This window comes from Mya arenaria, chromosome 1 (genome assembly GCF_026914265.1).
Source record: "Mya arenaria isolate MELC-2E11 chromosome 1, ASM2691426v1".
Lineage (NCBI taxonomy): Eukaryota > Metazoa > Mollusca > Bivalvia > Myida > Myidae > Mya > Mya arenaria.
Genome location: NC_069122.1, coordinates 60693396 through 60709662, shown reverse-complemented (window position 1 = coordinate 60709662; position 16267 = coordinate 60693396). Strand labels below are relative to the sequence as shown.

General features: G+C 37.0%; 1 protein-coding gene across 7 annotated transcripts in view; it reads left to right on the top strand.

The window, feature by feature from the left end:
* LOC128230186 (coiled-coil domain-containing protein CG32809-like) overlaps nucleotides 1-16267 on the top strand; it is a 136128-nt gene that overhangs the window by 114517 nt on the left and 5344 nt on the right. For 4 of the 7 annotated variants that reach the window (XM_052942256.1, XM_052942247.1, XM_052942288.1 and 1 more), the window contains 15 exons: nucleotides 3122-3296; nucleotides 3572-3770; nucleotides 5416-5578; nucleotides 6232-6561; nucleotides 6872-6973; nucleotides 8446-8617; nucleotides 9815-10007; nucleotides 11678-11805; nucleotides 13098-13136; nucleotides 13682-13863; nucleotides 14207-14325; nucleotides 14733-14863; nucleotides 15071-15146; nucleotides 15663-15746; nucleotides 16032-16179. In XM_052942256.1, the coding sequence (XP_052798216.1) occupies nucleotides 3122-3296; nucleotides 3572-3770; nucleotides 5416-5578; nucleotides 6232-6561; nucleotides 6872-6973; nucleotides 8446-8617; nucleotides 9815-10007; nucleotides 11678-11805; nucleotides 13098-13136; nucleotides 13682-13863; nucleotides 14207-14325; nucleotides 14733-14863; nucleotides 15071-15146; nucleotides 15663-15746; nucleotides 16032-16179 (2241 nt within the window). The remainder of the gene's footprint in view (nucleotides 1-3121; nucleotides 3297-3571; nucleotides 3771-5415; nucleotides 5579-6231; nucleotides 6562-6871; nucleotides 6974-8445; nucleotides 8618-9814; nucleotides 10008-11677; nucleotides 11806-13097; nucleotides 13137-13681; nucleotides 13864-14206; nucleotides 14326-14732; nucleotides 14864-15070; nucleotides 15147-15662; nucleotides 15747-16031; nucleotides 16180-16267) is intronic. The other 3 variants (XM_052942271.1, XM_052942281.1, XM_052942263.1) reach the window with 3 other exon arrangements.

The window sequence follows — 16267 nt, the reverse complement described above, 5'->3', positions numbered from 1 at the left end:
TCAGCAGATTGGTGCTGGTTTTGGTGGTGATGTCATGCTGATGTTGTCTGCAGCAGAGTCATGCTCGCGTGTTGTCGATAGGGTCGAGCTGATATTGTTGTCAGCCGAATGTGCTGGTGTTGTTTTCGGCTGAGTCAATCTGGTGTTGTCAGTAACAAAGATGTGCTGGTGTTGTCATTGGAGGGGTGGAGCTGATGTTGTAGTCAGTGATGTCATGCTGGTGTTGTGCCAGAGTATACTGGTGTTGTTGTGGTGGAGTCTAGCAAAAACTGTAACCTTTGGCCATAACTAAAGTTAAACATTAAGATATTATCATGAATCTAAACGTAAACACATTCAACCAATGACAATAGGGCATAACTGTGGTTAAAATAATTGTTAAGTATATGCACCTTTAATAACTTGGAAAACCAGATAGGCATTGGCATCCTCTCGCAGTGCTCTTATGTATACCTTAATCATTATACATAACATAACATAACATAACATAACATAATGTTTATTGTAGTACAAGGCCTCCGGCCCATAATACAAATATCAGAGAATTACATAATAGTGGTGACAGAGTTATGCATATATAAGTAGTATAAATATAAAACTGTATAATACAAATATATCAGGAAAATATAACTATGATAGAAAACTATTGATCACGAATGAATTCCTCTCGAATAGCAAAAGCCTTTGCAATATATAGTGTGCAACCAATATAACACTTCGCCTATTGTAGTCTGATAATAGTTTGTAAAACAAGTGAAGCGTTATCATTCTATTTTCAAGTTGGTCATACAAGTACGTTTGTCTAACATCATTATACAACGGACAGAGTAATAAAAAGTGGTATTCATCCTCTATAACATAGACATTTCGTTTCAAACAATAAGGACAAAACCTGAAGTCCCGATCAATGTTATCCTGTCGGCCTTTTTCAATTTGCAATACGTGACTAGAGCAACGTAAATTAGAAAGTGTCTTTTTCAATATGAATGGTAGATCCATGGAAAGGTGTCTTTGTGGGTTTAAAAGACTTTTATAATGTTTGTAGTGCAGTGCTTTCGGAGAAGAATCAACAAATCCCTGCATCTTCTGCATTGCACAGTCTTTAAGTCTGCTTTTAAATAGCACAATAAAGTTTGTTATATTTCCTACTTCGCCAGCGATCCATGCAAAACGAAAACCATACCAATAAAAGTATTTTCACTCCTGTGGCCCATGTTGCCTTGCCAGCACCGTCTAACTCGCGAAGCATTAGATAACAGTTTTTAGGGTACCTATAGTTAGGCATGCTTATCAGTTTTGTCCAATACTTTACACAACGAGTCATATATATATCACATTTAAAGGAAGTCTTCCACACTCGCTCAACGCTAAACAGTTAGAAACATTTCTATTTAGACATGCTATATATTTACAAAAGCTTGTATGTACACGTTCGACATTTTCAATATGACAATATCCCCATAACTCAGATGAATAGCACAATATAGGTGCAACTATCGAATCAAACAGTTTGAATGCATCCTTCAACTGAAAGTATCCAAAACATTTCTGAAACGCATATATATTTGACACTGCCTTCGTGGCCTGCAGTCTAAGTGTATCTTGAGTTTTAGTCCATGATAATGTAGGCGTAAAAAACGCCCCGAGATACTTATAACATGAAACTACGTCAACTTGGTTTCCGTTATAGTGCCATTTTTCATATGCTCTAAGTTGTCCACCTCGCCTGAATACCATAACCTTGGATTTGTCAATGTTGATTTTCATCCCAGTTATGTTACAAAACTCTTCAATGTAATTTATTTGTCTTTGTAAATTTTGTTTTGTGTCTGCAACACCTGCTATTATAAGTATACTGACTTACATGCCCATGACAGGAAATTACATGATCATTTCATTTGAGTTATGATACTTCAGCAATAAACTCTTTGAAAGTCATTGTATTTCTATATCATTGAAAAGTTTCTTTTGATTTTTATCATCTTTAATTCTGAGGAAAGTCTGGGACAAATGTCAATAAAATTGTTGATTTCATTGAGCTTTACAGAATTAATGTAAGAATTGTTCAGACTTAAAAGGTCTTTTAATGTAATTCTTAAAGGAATGTCTTGCAGTGATCAAAATTGACAAGGGAAGAGTAATGATGAAAGATGGAGATCAAGATTTATTGCTGTGAAAGTAGCTGTGTGAACAAACCAATTTAAATTACAAATTTAGAAGTGGCTTAAGCTTCAACCCCCAACATTAATTTATCGAACAGTATTCCATTATGCAACTGAAAAAGCAAGTAAAATGATCAATCATATAGTATATTTGAGCAGACAATAATGTGACCATACAATATGTGACCATGCAATATGCTATCATACAATATGTGACCATACCATGTATGCGATCATACAATATGTGACTTTACAATAAATGTGAGCAGTCAATATGTGACCATACAAACTTTGTTGTAGGTGTATAAAATTCTGTTATCAATTGCATTTTCATTTTGTCAAATGCACAATGGTTTTATTGAAGGCAAATCAGAACGGCTTGCAAAGACAAAGATAATAAAGCCTACCTTTGGTGGTAAAGGGCATAGGAATGTTATGCCAATCAACTTTGGCTATTCGACCATCTTTTAACATGGCCTGAATGACTTACAGTGTGATTTGAAAAGAAATGTTTTCACATAATTTTCCACTGAACTTTTTACATACTAAGAAAGCTATTGATTTGTGGGATATAGCTTGTTTTTGATGTGCATTGTTTTTAAGATGGGGATTTATTGTTATGGACATACATATGGTATATGTTTGGATCTATATGGTGCCATATTAAGGCATATTAATTTAAGATGCCCAAAAAGCTGTTGTGAGTCACTCCATATGTTCCTAGTCTGATTTCTTGGCAGAAACCAGTACTTTGACCTTTTTGAGAGGCTGAGGGAATGTTCATGTGGTCCCACCTGTATTATATAACTGTGTACAAATGTTCACCACTGGAATATAGTATGTTGCATGTTGCAATCAGTGGCATTGTTAAATAGTGGATTACATATGGATTTCACCCACTGTTTCAAGTCTTGTGTTTAAACCTCATATAATCATATTATATTAATTGTTCATTCCAGGGTCGGTCTCGTGACCCTCGACGGCGGGCAACAGTTGGGTACGGGCACCACAATCGGTCAATGGAGTATGATGGTACAGTGTCAGAGGTGGATGGTCCGACTTTTCATCGAGGAGGATTTGTACGCTCTAGTCTTCCGGCGGCACGCAGCCCAACAGCCGTTGAAAAACCTGCTGGTATGTGCATTTTTAGTTTGTCTGTACTTCACAGATAAAAGCCGAGGCTTTGTGTAGTTGTCATGCACAACTCTGGTTTAAATAATGTGTGAGTGCTTTGACCATGTGGGAAAAAATGAACGAGTGTAGGTTTCAACTTAAGGCTTGTTGGGTACATCTAATCAAAATTATATCTTCAACATTTAAATACACTGTTTCACATTACCACTAAATGAGCCTTTGGATAAGACTTTATTATAAACTTGATAATATCTCATGTGTTGTCTGTTTTTCAGGTCTCGTGTTTTTAATATTTCGAGACGAGACAAAAAAAGCTTTGTTACCAAATGAGATTACCCATCTGGACACGGTGCGCGCCATGTTCGTCCGCTCGTTCCCAGGGAAGCTGACCATGTCTTTCCTTGAGTCACCAAAGAGAAAAATATACCTTCTAGAACCACGTACCAACATCTATTATCAACTTGAAGATCTCAGGTATGTAGAATTTATGACTTAAGACCTCCTGGTTAAAGAAGTAATTTTTTTTCCTGAAAAAATAAAACAAATTTAATCAGTGTGGTGTTCATGCCAGTGGGTACCAATACCTATATTTAGTGTCACTCGGTACCTGCAGGTGTTAAACTTCGCTTTATTGCCATAACTTTATGTGCACGAAGCTGCATTCGAATTATCTTTATCTTCTTCCAAAATCTATATTTGAGTGTCACTCGTTCCTGCGGGCATTTAACCCCCGTTATTGCCATAACTTTATGTGCATGAAACTGCATTCAAATTATCTTTGTCTTTTTAATTTTGTTTGTTCAGCAAAACAATCTAGTTCCTGTCATTGTGCATTTCTCTAGGGTCTATGTTTTAATTGTTTTAATTGTTATTGACATTCTTATCAGGTTAGCTTGAATCCATGTTAATTGTTGTCACTGTTGACAGTGTTCAATTTTGTAAGTCAGTTCCAGAATAGCGAGAGCATTTTGATAGTGTTTGTTTGTTTGTTTGTTTGTTTGTGATGCTCTTAGAAAGGAAGATATTTCACTTAGAGCATGTCAAACTACATATAAATGCATGAGGATCATACAAAGTGGTTTAATAATATCTAGAATTATTTGAAACAAACAAATGTTATTTTATGCCTACAGCTAAATGGCACAAACCATGCAGTAGGTATATTCTCCTGAAAGGCATGTCACAGTTCTTAAACAAGTCCTGGGCTTTGTGCAAAATGGTTGTAACTCTATAAAGAAATAGCAGGTGTTACAACAGTTTGCACTAAAGCCTTGAAATGCTGTCTAAATTCATTAAAACAAAAATGTACTACGGGAGCAGCCATGATTAAATCCAGTGCATTGTGGGAAATGCCCCAGCATGCAATTGGACTATTAGCCTCTGAACATTCTTGAACACTTCTATTAACTGCTGTGACAAATGCAAATTTCGGGACTGCTTGTGACATTGCGTGCTCGAAAGTAATTAGGCCCGGAGAAAAAGAAAATGGCCGTATGAAAATACATAGCTACTTAGCTTAGAAGATTGTTTCGCTTATTAGCGACAAGGGAAATGAAAAATTTGAGAAGCTGGATTAACTGATTCTTGAATGAAGTTGCAATGTCTGTGATGATAGATTTTGTATAGGATGTAATTTTGTCTATCTAGAACTAAATTAATGAAACTTGACTGTTTCACCAGGACATTAGTTGTCATTTGATGCACAAAAGGAGGGAAATAGCTTTTCCTTGAACATTGATTCTTGGGGGTTTCTTTGTAAGAAACGTAAGTAAAGTTTAATATATTTTGTTCACAAATTGTGTTCGATGTCTGAAAGAATTCCAAAAATGTTCATAAAAAGAGGAGCTTGTATTTTAACTGAGAGTAATCATTTATGACGGCGAAAGGGTAAGGTGTAATGAGTTTGACATACATGTATCATATCAAGATTTCTGTGTTTGGTGATGGCAAATGTTGGAACATAATTTCTACCCCAAGAATGAAAAACTGTTCTTTCATAGTATTTACTGACAATATGCTTTTGTTGTTATGGAGCTTTACACAAAGCTCTTAAAATGGTTCTCGTTTATGAATATAAAATGAAAGCTATAACTCAATTTACATTTATCCTGTATTTCAGGGATATCCGTGACCGCACTGTCCTACGGGTTCACGAGTGTGATAGCATGGAGCCCCAGACCGTTATAGAGAAGCCCGAGGTTCGGGGTCGCACCATTCAGCTGCCAGCCACGCCTTCCCAGGGGTATTATGGGCCACTGCCGTCCTCTGCTATTACTAGCCAGGTGGGTGGGGAATGTTTTATCTTGTATTTAGTTAATCACAGACAATCTCTGGTGAGACTATCTTGCTGATGGGTAATGGTATGATAGATATCTACCATTACTAGCCAGGTAGGTGGGGAAAGTTTTCTTACTTATTTACTACCTTTCATGTGTTTAAGCCATAATTTACTCCTGAATAATGCCATTACTCCACTGCATATACATGTTTGTCAAATATGCTTATCTTGCAATTAACTGTCATTTGTGTTTAAATTCTTGGACCAGTTTCCCAAAAAATATCTCTAACTCTTGGACCAGTTTCATAATACAGAAGTTTTAGCTCATTGACCAGTTTATTAAAAAAAACTCTAACTCTGGGACCAGTTTCATCTAGCTCTTGGGCCAGTTTATTAAAAAGCTTTAACTCTTAGAGTTTCATAAAAAATCTCTTAACTTTTTTAAAATCTCTTATTTTTTACCACTTCATTAGGAAGCTCTAACTCTTGGACCATTTTAATAGAAAAAAGCTCTAAATTCAAATTGCAGTTCACTATTTGACAGTAAAAAATATAAACCTTGAAATTTGAAGTAATTTGTGAAACAGGTCTATGAGATAATTCAACTTATTTATAACAAACTTTTTTTCTGCTAACTCCTCACTGCCATTTCTTCAGATCCATAAAACTCAAACCCTGCCTGCTCAAATGCATCACCCTGTTTACATGTCACATGATGATATAACCCAGTCACCCGCTAGAACGGCTTATGAGAGGTCAAGGTCACTGACGCCTGATCCTACCCGCACAACAAACTATGCCCAAAACCCCATCTATGGGCGTATGGGCATTTCCCCCGAAAGGCCGCCACCACCCGTAGATCGTGCGGGGCCTCCAGACAGACCCCTGGGGCTTAGGTCGATTCCAGAAAACTATCTTATGCTGAATGGTCACAAGAACGGAGGGCCGGGGTTTGAATATGTGGACAATAGGGCCAACTTACGACAGGTGAGACATATAGGGATTTTACACTTTTTACAGAGCTAGAACATCTTTGGGTGCCCTCAAAATGTGTCTATGCCAAAATACAAATCCCACAGGCATGAACACTATGCTGACAGAGAGTCATATATATGTTATAAATAAACTAATTTCAAGAATGAACATGTGGGCAGTTCTCCCACGCCCGAAACTGCAAAACCACCAGTCTCAGGTAAGACTGTGCAGACAAGGGTGATAAACATGTTATTATTTGTTTCATGATTGTTGACAAATAAATAGGTTAAAATTAAACTAAAATGTAAATGTAATTCTTCAGGCGATGTCGCCACCAGCAGTGTCCCTGGAGCCCAAAATGGAGCAGCCTGGGCGCAGAGCATTCTCCCCTCCTGCCAACCTACATAACTACGATTTTATTCAGGTGAGCCATAGGGTTTAAAAATCGATCAAAAAACATTTGATTATCAAGAAAAAACTCAGAGAGACCTTTTAAGTTAATCATCAATTGCATATCATTTCCAGTAATGGGAAGAGATTTTGTACAAATGTAATCTACATAGGTTTATATCGTAATATAAAAATTTACATTTGGGATCATTCAGCTTATCAGAACTATGTACAGTCATAACCTAGTGAATGTGATTAGCCAGCCCTATTAGTCATAGACAGAGAGTACAGTCCTAACCTAGTGAATGTGATTAGCCAGCCCTATTAGTCATAGACAGAGAGCACAGTCCTAACCTAGTGAATGTGATTAGCCAGCCCTATTAGTCATAGATAGAGAGCACAGTCCTAACCTAGTGAATGTGATTAGCCAGCCCTATTAGTCATAGACAGAGAGTACAGTCCTAACCTAGTGAATGTGATTAGCCAGCCCTATTAGTCATAGACAGAGAGTACAGTCCTAACCTAGTGAATGTGATTAGCCAGCCCTATTAGTCATAGACAGAGAGCACAGTCCTAACCTAGTGAATGTGATTAGCCAGCCCTATTAGTCATAGACAGAGAGCACAGTCCTAACCTAGTGAATGTGATTAGCCAGCCCTATTAGTCATAGACAGAGAGCACAGTCCTAACCTAGTGAATGTGATTAGCCAGCCCTATTAGTCATAGACAGAGAGCACAGTTCTAACCTAGTGAATGTGATTAGCCAGCCCTATTAGTCATAGACAGAGAGTAAAGTCCTAACCTAGTGAATGTGATTAGCCAGCCCTATTAGTCATAGACAGAGAGTACAGTCCTAACCTAGTGAATGTGATTAGCCAGCCCTATTAGTCATAGACAGAGAGCACAGTCCTAACCTAGTGAATGTGATTAGCCAGCCCTATTAGTCATAGACAGAGAGCTTTTAATTACTGTGATTGGTTTAGTAAATGTATAAACTTTCCATGTAAAATGTAATATTTTGTGATTGTTAGTGATAATCGATTCAATCTCTAGTGATAATAAAATCATGTATATGTCATTTGATTAAATTGTGAGGCTACTGCAATGTTGTTGTGGAAGAAACAGTCGGTATACCTTTATTGCAAACTGATGAAATCAATGGCAAAAAAAGTGTTGCAATAGCTTAATCCTCGTCCTGACTCAGAATCTGTAAATGCAAATGTGATGTAACTAGTGACAACGTGTATTTGTTTAGCATGGCCCATAATTCTTGTTTAGGTAATTGTTAAGTTATACCTCTTCACACCCTGAGTAAAATGGTCAAGACTTAGTTTTGGCTACAGACTGTAACTGGAATCATATATTATGTGTTGAAAGCTGAGCAAAATAAATCAACAGTCTTCAGGTATAGTTGATCAGGGTGTTCTTTTTTTCAAGCGAAAAAGGGCACCTAAATTATATGATAATGTTAACACCAACTGCCATGTGGACTGTTTTCCATCACAGGTAGTGCCAGTGAGCCATGGTGGGCCCACATATATGGCAAAAGGGGTTAGGGCTAGTGCCCATGTGACTCCGCAGCGGGCGACAAGTGCACTGCCCACTTCTGGAACTACTCCCACTTCTATGGCCGGTTCCCCTTCAACACAGCAAGCAGGGCCACAGCAGACAACATGGAGTAAGCATGGGATTTGAATTTCAAATTATTTTATTCACAGTTGTTGTTTATTGTTTCTTAACTAAACTATTAAATCGGCATTAGGAGGGCGCATCTTGGCTGCTGATTTCATCATATAGTCACGCAAAACAACTAAATAATAACAATCTAGGTATTAAGGCAGATGTCTCTATACTTACCAGCGTGCAAATAATCTCTGAATAACCGCATAACCCACTTTATAAAATCATTTAATGTATCATTGAAATTTGAGTGGTCATTTTCGTTATAAGCTTTCTAAATGCTGAGATCAGAATCCATTGGCTGACACATGCGCGTAATCACTATACCGTAAAGACGTTATATACATTTTTTTCAATTCAGATTGGAGCAGAGACTTATGTGAAATTCTCAGTCTTATTGTCTGAATATTAATTGAAATAAAGAGTAAAAGAAGGACTGCAGTAGAACACACTAAGAAACAAATTTTCTAATGTGCAGAATTTGGACTAGCCAATACAGTGTATGATTGTAAGAATAATTATTTATTTAGAAATCAAAGGCATTTGTCCATGAACTGTCAACTCCAGAAATTGAATTTGACTTCATCAGATAAAAAAGATGAAAGCTTGTTGGAGTCTGTCCTATTAGCTGGAGTTATAGAAGCGTTGTATGGTTCTATGATTACCAAGGAAATCGAGACTGGGTCATGATTAGTTGCAGGGGAAATATCCTCATTTGTACAGTGTAGTTCTGGAGGGAAAATTAGATTTAAAAGAGAGTGGCTGTCTGCTCTATTTTAGGATAAATCAACTTCAGAAAGTTCTAATCTCCTTTCCAGGAGCAAAATTATTCCATTGAGCCCAGAGACAAATTCTATTTATATTTAAGGAATGTTTTTTGTATTTTATTAGAAAACTGGTTAGAAAGATAAAAGAAATACTTGAAAATTTGATATTGTTTTTTGCTAAAAACAACTTATAAATAAATCAGTTGGCTATATATATGTGACCACCTATTAACCATACCACAAACATTGACATCACCAATTGTTCAACCAATCAAAAATTAAGGAATGAATTGTGGGATTGTTCTCAGTATGAAAGCAGTTAGGGTGGTTAAAGTGTGTGTAAAGGACTCCACACAATACAACCTCCCAGATCAAAATGCAGCACTAATAAACCTATTAGATTTACTCTATTTTACATTTATTTGTAGGAGAGAGGTCCCCAGTTGGTCGACACTCGCTGGCCCTTTCCTCAGTCCCTTATTCTGGACCAAGCTCCGGTCCCCAGCAGAGATCACAGAGCTACAGGGTACCATCCACATCAGACAGAGAACCAATGTTGTCACAGCGACCACGCAGTATTACACCCTCACCCATGGACAATTATGAGACAGATCTCACTAGGTGGGTAAACTTTTGTTCAACACCTTCGCTTTTAAAAAAATTGCAACCCATAATTTTCTTTATAAAAAAATACAATATCACGTCTCCAATATAAATGACGAAACGCCATTGGTCTAGAACTGGTCATGCGGTGACCCCATATTTTTCCATATTTGGTCACCAAATATATATTGTACCAAAATGGCGTCAATTTTCCGATTCTGATGAATATCCTGATGAATAAATGAACATTTAAACAGGTTGTCGACATGATATATATGTTACAGGGTTAGTAGGTGACCTGATATGAGATATACGGGGTGCAGAAACCCATATTGGAGTTTGAGCTTCGCTCTCATCCAATATGGTTTTCTTTACCCTGTCACCTTCTAACCCCATAACTTATAATACAGGTTTTCCTATTTTTTTATATATATAACTAGCATAGTTACTTTTGAACTGACATCATAAATGTGTGTTCTATATAGCGATGTTTAAAGTATTTAGCACTGTAAGTAATCAAATAAGTAATCATGATATTAATAGAATGTCACACTTTTGGGCATTCAATATGAAATTTCATTTTTACTTGTTTACTAAAATTGACAAAAAAATGCCTTATTATGCAATCGTTGTTTCAATTATTAAACAAACTCTGATATAAAACCATATTGAATGACCTCTTTATGTTATAACCTCTGTGTAATTAGGATGTTAATGCTAGCCCTCATGGAGGTTATCAAAACAAGAACATTATGAATATAGGTTGTTGCAAATTTTATGCACCCAAAGGTGGGCATATTAAAACAGCTTTGTCTGTCCATCCATCCGTCCCTGCATCTGGGTAAATTTCATGTGTCCTGAAACTTTCCCTTGTAAGGACAGATTTTAAAATATCTTGCCAGATGTGTTCTACATATCAAGACAACATGTTGGGTTCCATTCTTTCTCCACTCATTTAATTACTATTTTATTCCCTTTCTAAATGACATTTGAATTACACTTGGGTACCACCTCCGGGGCATTTGTCACTTACAGTGACATGTCTTGTTTTATGATATTGTGCCATCAAAGATGTATGTAGAACCTTACACAAATGTTTGCCTGTGTCTTGAAGAAATTAGGATTGTGTAGAGCACTACAAGTGACAGTAAATGTTGTAGTTAGTACACTAATCAAGGCTTCTTAGACTCGTCTTGACTCATGATGCTCCAGTCAAGTCTAGGACTGATGCTCTTTGATGTTTGTCACAAACCCCATTCTGGTCTCGAGGGGTAATTGTAGTATGCAGCATTTGTTATATTAAACACCTCTTCTTGGAACATAAATGTTATCTGGACATGCAGTGCAACAATATATTCATAAAAGCATGTTAAACACCTGTTTTACCAGATGTTTCATATCATGTCAACCCGTCATTTTAAGGTTTTTGATGAGTGATGAAGTAATGTGTATCAATGGTGCGTTCAGACTGCAATGTTACATGGCAAAATAGGAAAACCATGCTCTCAAGTCTCTCATCCAAACTGATTATCAATATGGTGTATTCTGAGGAATCATATTGTCTAGATGAAGTGCCAGGTAGCCTACCTGCCAGCTTGGGTTCAGACGGCAGTTTTACATGGCAATACAGGAAAACACAGCACTCTTAATCTTTCGACTGAACTGATTTTAAATGTTCTGTTTTTCAGGAATCGTATAGACAAGATGGAAAATCAGCTGGCACATCTTGCGGCCTGGGTTCAGACAGCAGTTTTACATGGCAGTACAGGAAAACCGAGTACTCCTAGTCTCTCGTCTGAACACAGCCCCGTTAGCAGTAAGTAATGTGACTAATCGCTTTTGCAAGCATTTATACAGAATTGAGGATTATGAATGGGTGCAAATTATTAAAACGATTTATCAAGTTTCTTATGCAACCCTTCGAAGAAGAGGGTGTATATTGCTTTGCACATGTCAGTCGGTTGTTATATTTGTTGGTTGTTGGGTTGTAAACCAAAGCCTGTCCTAGTGATAACTCATCAAAGCCTGGACCTATAGTCCCCAAACTTGACTTGGAGGATGGGTGTGACCAGTAGATAATTCCTACTGATTTTAAGGTCATTGGCTCAAAGGTCAATATCACAGTGACCTTGAATTTAAAAAGTTTCTCCTAGTGATAACTCAACAATGCCTTGACCTATGGTCCTCAAACTTGGGCACAAGCAGTAGATGAACCCTTTTGACTTTAAAGTCATTGGTTCAAAGGTGAAGGTCACAATGACATTGAACGGAAAAAGTTTGTCTGAGTGATAACTTGACAATGCCTGGACCTATGGTCCTCAAACTTAAAATGGAGGCTGGGCCTGTATTCAATAAGCCATTTAGATTGAGCTTAAGATTATGATTTAAAACTAAGCATTTTGATTGGCCTGTATATTTAGCTGACCAAAAGGCTGAATTGAATCACTGAGGCAGTCTAAGGATAAGATCTTTATTGAATACTGGCCCAGACCAGTATTCATTATTGATCTTATCCTTAGACATGCCTCAGTGATTCAATTCAGCCTATTGGTCAGGAATATTTGGACAATTGAATAGAATATGCCCGCACACATGGCCCTCAAACTTGACATGAAGGTTGGGCATAACCAGTAGATGACCCCTATTGATAAGGGAGTCATTAGGTCAAAAGGTTCATAATGACCTTGACCTCAAAAATCTTGTCTGAGTGATTACTTGACAATGCATGCACCAACAGTCCTCAAATTTGACGTGGAGGTTGGGATTGACCAGTAGATGAGGGCTTCTGGTCAAATCAGTTGGCATTTCGGTCCATGCAAATTTTATTCAATTGTCCAATTATTCCTGACAACATTGCGCTCAGGGTGGCATAATGATTGACAAACATCTCTTGTTTCATAAACAGAGCAAATATCATACTATGCTTTCAATATTTATTTTGAATGTAGCAATCCTGTAATGGAATTGGTTTTGGGTATTATATGCAATGTATATTGGTGTCTTAGTTATGGGAATATTATGTTTAGTGCTTTGTGTATATGGAAATCCAATCCATGTTCAGCTTGTGTATCCTTGTGTTTGCTATGGATGTATGATATTGTTTTACAGAGGTGGAAGAGCCTGGAATGGAACAGCCAGAATATAGAGGTATATAGGGGAAACTTCTCATGTAATAAAACACTAAACCCTATTTTGATATCAGCAAGACATGATAGTTTAACTTGTCTGTTTTTCAAAGTTTTTCTTGTCTTGGTGCAGTCTTCAGCATGGTTGTACAAAATCTTCAAACTTGGCCATAACTCAAAAAACATTCAAGATATTTAAATGCAACTTGGTCTATATATGTTGCCAGAGACAATATGTACGTGTTTGCAAGGCCCATAACTCTGGCTTTAGCCATTGTCAAGTAATGCCCCTTGTACGACCTGAAAACCTTATTGTTATTCGTATAATATTATCTAGACATTAGAATGTTTTTCATCATGATAAGAAATTTTTATTTTAGGAGATCTTACCGGATTTATTTAAGATATTAACAAGTACTCTATCAGAATGGTTAAAGCAGCAATTAAAAGCATTTGTCCTCCAACTAATTGGCTAATTGGATAGACACAATTTGATATCTGTTATATACATATATATATATATATATGATGATATGATAACCAAATTTTATTCTTCAACTTCAACAGGTATAACAGACCTGGGGTCAGAAGGCACTGTAGCGCTCTCTGCGGACATGAAGATGAACATCCTGTCTATCAAGCACCAGGCCGAGTCACTACGATCCGACCTTCACAGTCTCCGACGCCTCCAGCAGATCAACAAGGAATCAATTATTGAAACTGTTGACGATGCTTGGAAGAAAATCAGGGTAAGGTAGTTACTAATTCAGGGTCTTATTGTTCTGCAAATTTGCAATCCTCCAGAAGACAACATTTAAAGTATTGAAAATTGGGGAAACTATTTGTTTATTGAATCTGTGGAAATGAAGCCATTATAGCCTGTATTATTTATGTTTCCATCTCAGAATGTATGTCCTTAGCTTTAAACTATTTCCACTAATGAAGGTGTTTTCAGTGGTGAACAATATTTTTACCACAGTGTCTTAAGGTTTTGATATTTCACTTACAGTTAAATTTAAATTAAATAATTCAATCAGAATCTCTATCTAAAATCCACCTTAAATCTTGTTCTTTTAATTCACATTATTGCAGGACGCCATGAGCTCTGTACCAGGGGCAGAAAATGTCATCATTCGTCAACAACGAAATGAAGTGGACGTCATGTACCAAATCTACCTCGAAGACAAGGCACTGGCTGACCGAGAACTGTGGTAGGGGAGATAACTTTTTTTGTCATATTAGCTTGATAGTTTGTATGTTTTGGGGTGTTATTTTGAAGAAGATTTAGGATTGTTAAAACTTCTGTTTCATCTACAGCATTGACAGCATGATGCAAAAACTTAAACCAAGAGTCATAACTAAACAAATATTAAAGATATTCACATGAAAGTTGGTTCACATATTACCAGTAAAAATGTCCTCTGGTTAACATGACCTTTAGTCCAGCTTAACAATTGTCAAATTAGAAAATTTAGCGAGCGTTGGTATTTGGTTGTGGTGCTCATGCATTACCTTGCTGTGGTGTTAATTGCAATCTGTCTTTCATAGATAGAGAACACTAAACAAGACAGGAAATAAGCTCCCTTGAACCTTAGTTTAATTTTGTGGTATTTTTCAGTGAGTTGGAACAGGCGGTTGAGGAGCTACGTTCAGACGTGTTATCCCGGCAGTGTCGTGTGCAGATGTCAGATGTTGAGGGGATGGCTCTTGTGCTCAGTCACGTTACCAAGCAACTCGGGGACCTCAAAAGTGAGAAAGCTTACAGTTTTCACGCTAACCTGAATAAGACTTTTTTTATACAAAACTCTAAAGCAAAATAGATGTTAACACACAAATTAATAGAATATTTTCAATTCAAAATAATTGTGTTTCCTTAGCATTTGTAACATGTCTTGAATGATTGTGAAGAGAAGCATACATGTTGAAGGAGAACATGCAACATATTTATTTTTCCAGCGCGCTTCCCAAAACTACAAGAGCGACTTAAACATGTGATGGCTGCCGAGATGGAGGTTATCGTACGGGAAGAGAAGTGAGAAATTACGTCTTCATAAAATTTCAGAAAATATTTTTTTCCTTCAGAGTAGGGACTGATATTGAAAGAGACATAATATAATTGAAATAACTTTGTCTTATAGTTAAGGGGATTTTGGACAATGTGTTTTAACCATTACTGAGATCTCCATATTTCCCAGAATCCCCTTCTTATGCTGAGTGCTACGTGATGTAGCTACTAGTACCTATTTGTAACATTTTCGATATGACACAGTTGGGGATTGAACCCCGGACCCTCGTTATAAACATTATTCCTCGATGAGTAAACACATGGGGCAATTATGTTATGTATTATGCATTTTGATTGTACAAGTGAAATTTCTGAGACCATCCTAATTTTCCATAGACATCCGTATAATTATAGCTGTGTATTGGAAAGCACGCAATCTAACATGCAATTTAATTATCACGGGGTGGGAATTTTTTAATGAAAGTGTCAGTGACAGGGTATTAGTAGCAGTTAAAAAGTGCAAAAATGGCTTCATGTTTTCAGGTGGTTGAAGGATGAGCCAGAAAGATTGGACAACTCACTGAAGAAATGCAAGAAACTCACTGGCACATTATTCACACTTAAGAGGTCTGTTTTCTTCACACTCTGTTATACAAAAGACTGCGAGGTCATTCAGGACCCAAAGAGCAATTTCATACCTACTCATACAGATCTTTTAAAATGTAGTTTTACTGTTGAAAATCTTTCCTAGCTATGAAATCACTCCTAGCATTCTCGATGTAAGGGCCCCCTAGTAGATTTGTGAAATGGCAAATGGTTTTCTTTAGTGTTTGTACATTATTTTATTTTTAAATTTTTATGGCTTGTCATAAAAGAAATGCTGATGTTTGACGATATTTCTCTTCCTATCAGGCTGGCGTCAGTACAGGAACATCGTCCTCCACAGGTGGTTGCATTATCGGCGCAGGCTGTTATGCCCACAATGCAAGACAAGCGTGCCGTGTTGGAGAACATTCAGGCCATGGTCCCTGACCACCAGGCCAGGCTACAGGGCATTCAGGTATAACACACTTGGTTTTATTTAAAAAAAAAGGCTATCTCAACTTGTCAGCTTTTTTGGAGAATATTCAGATATTCAGACAGTAGGG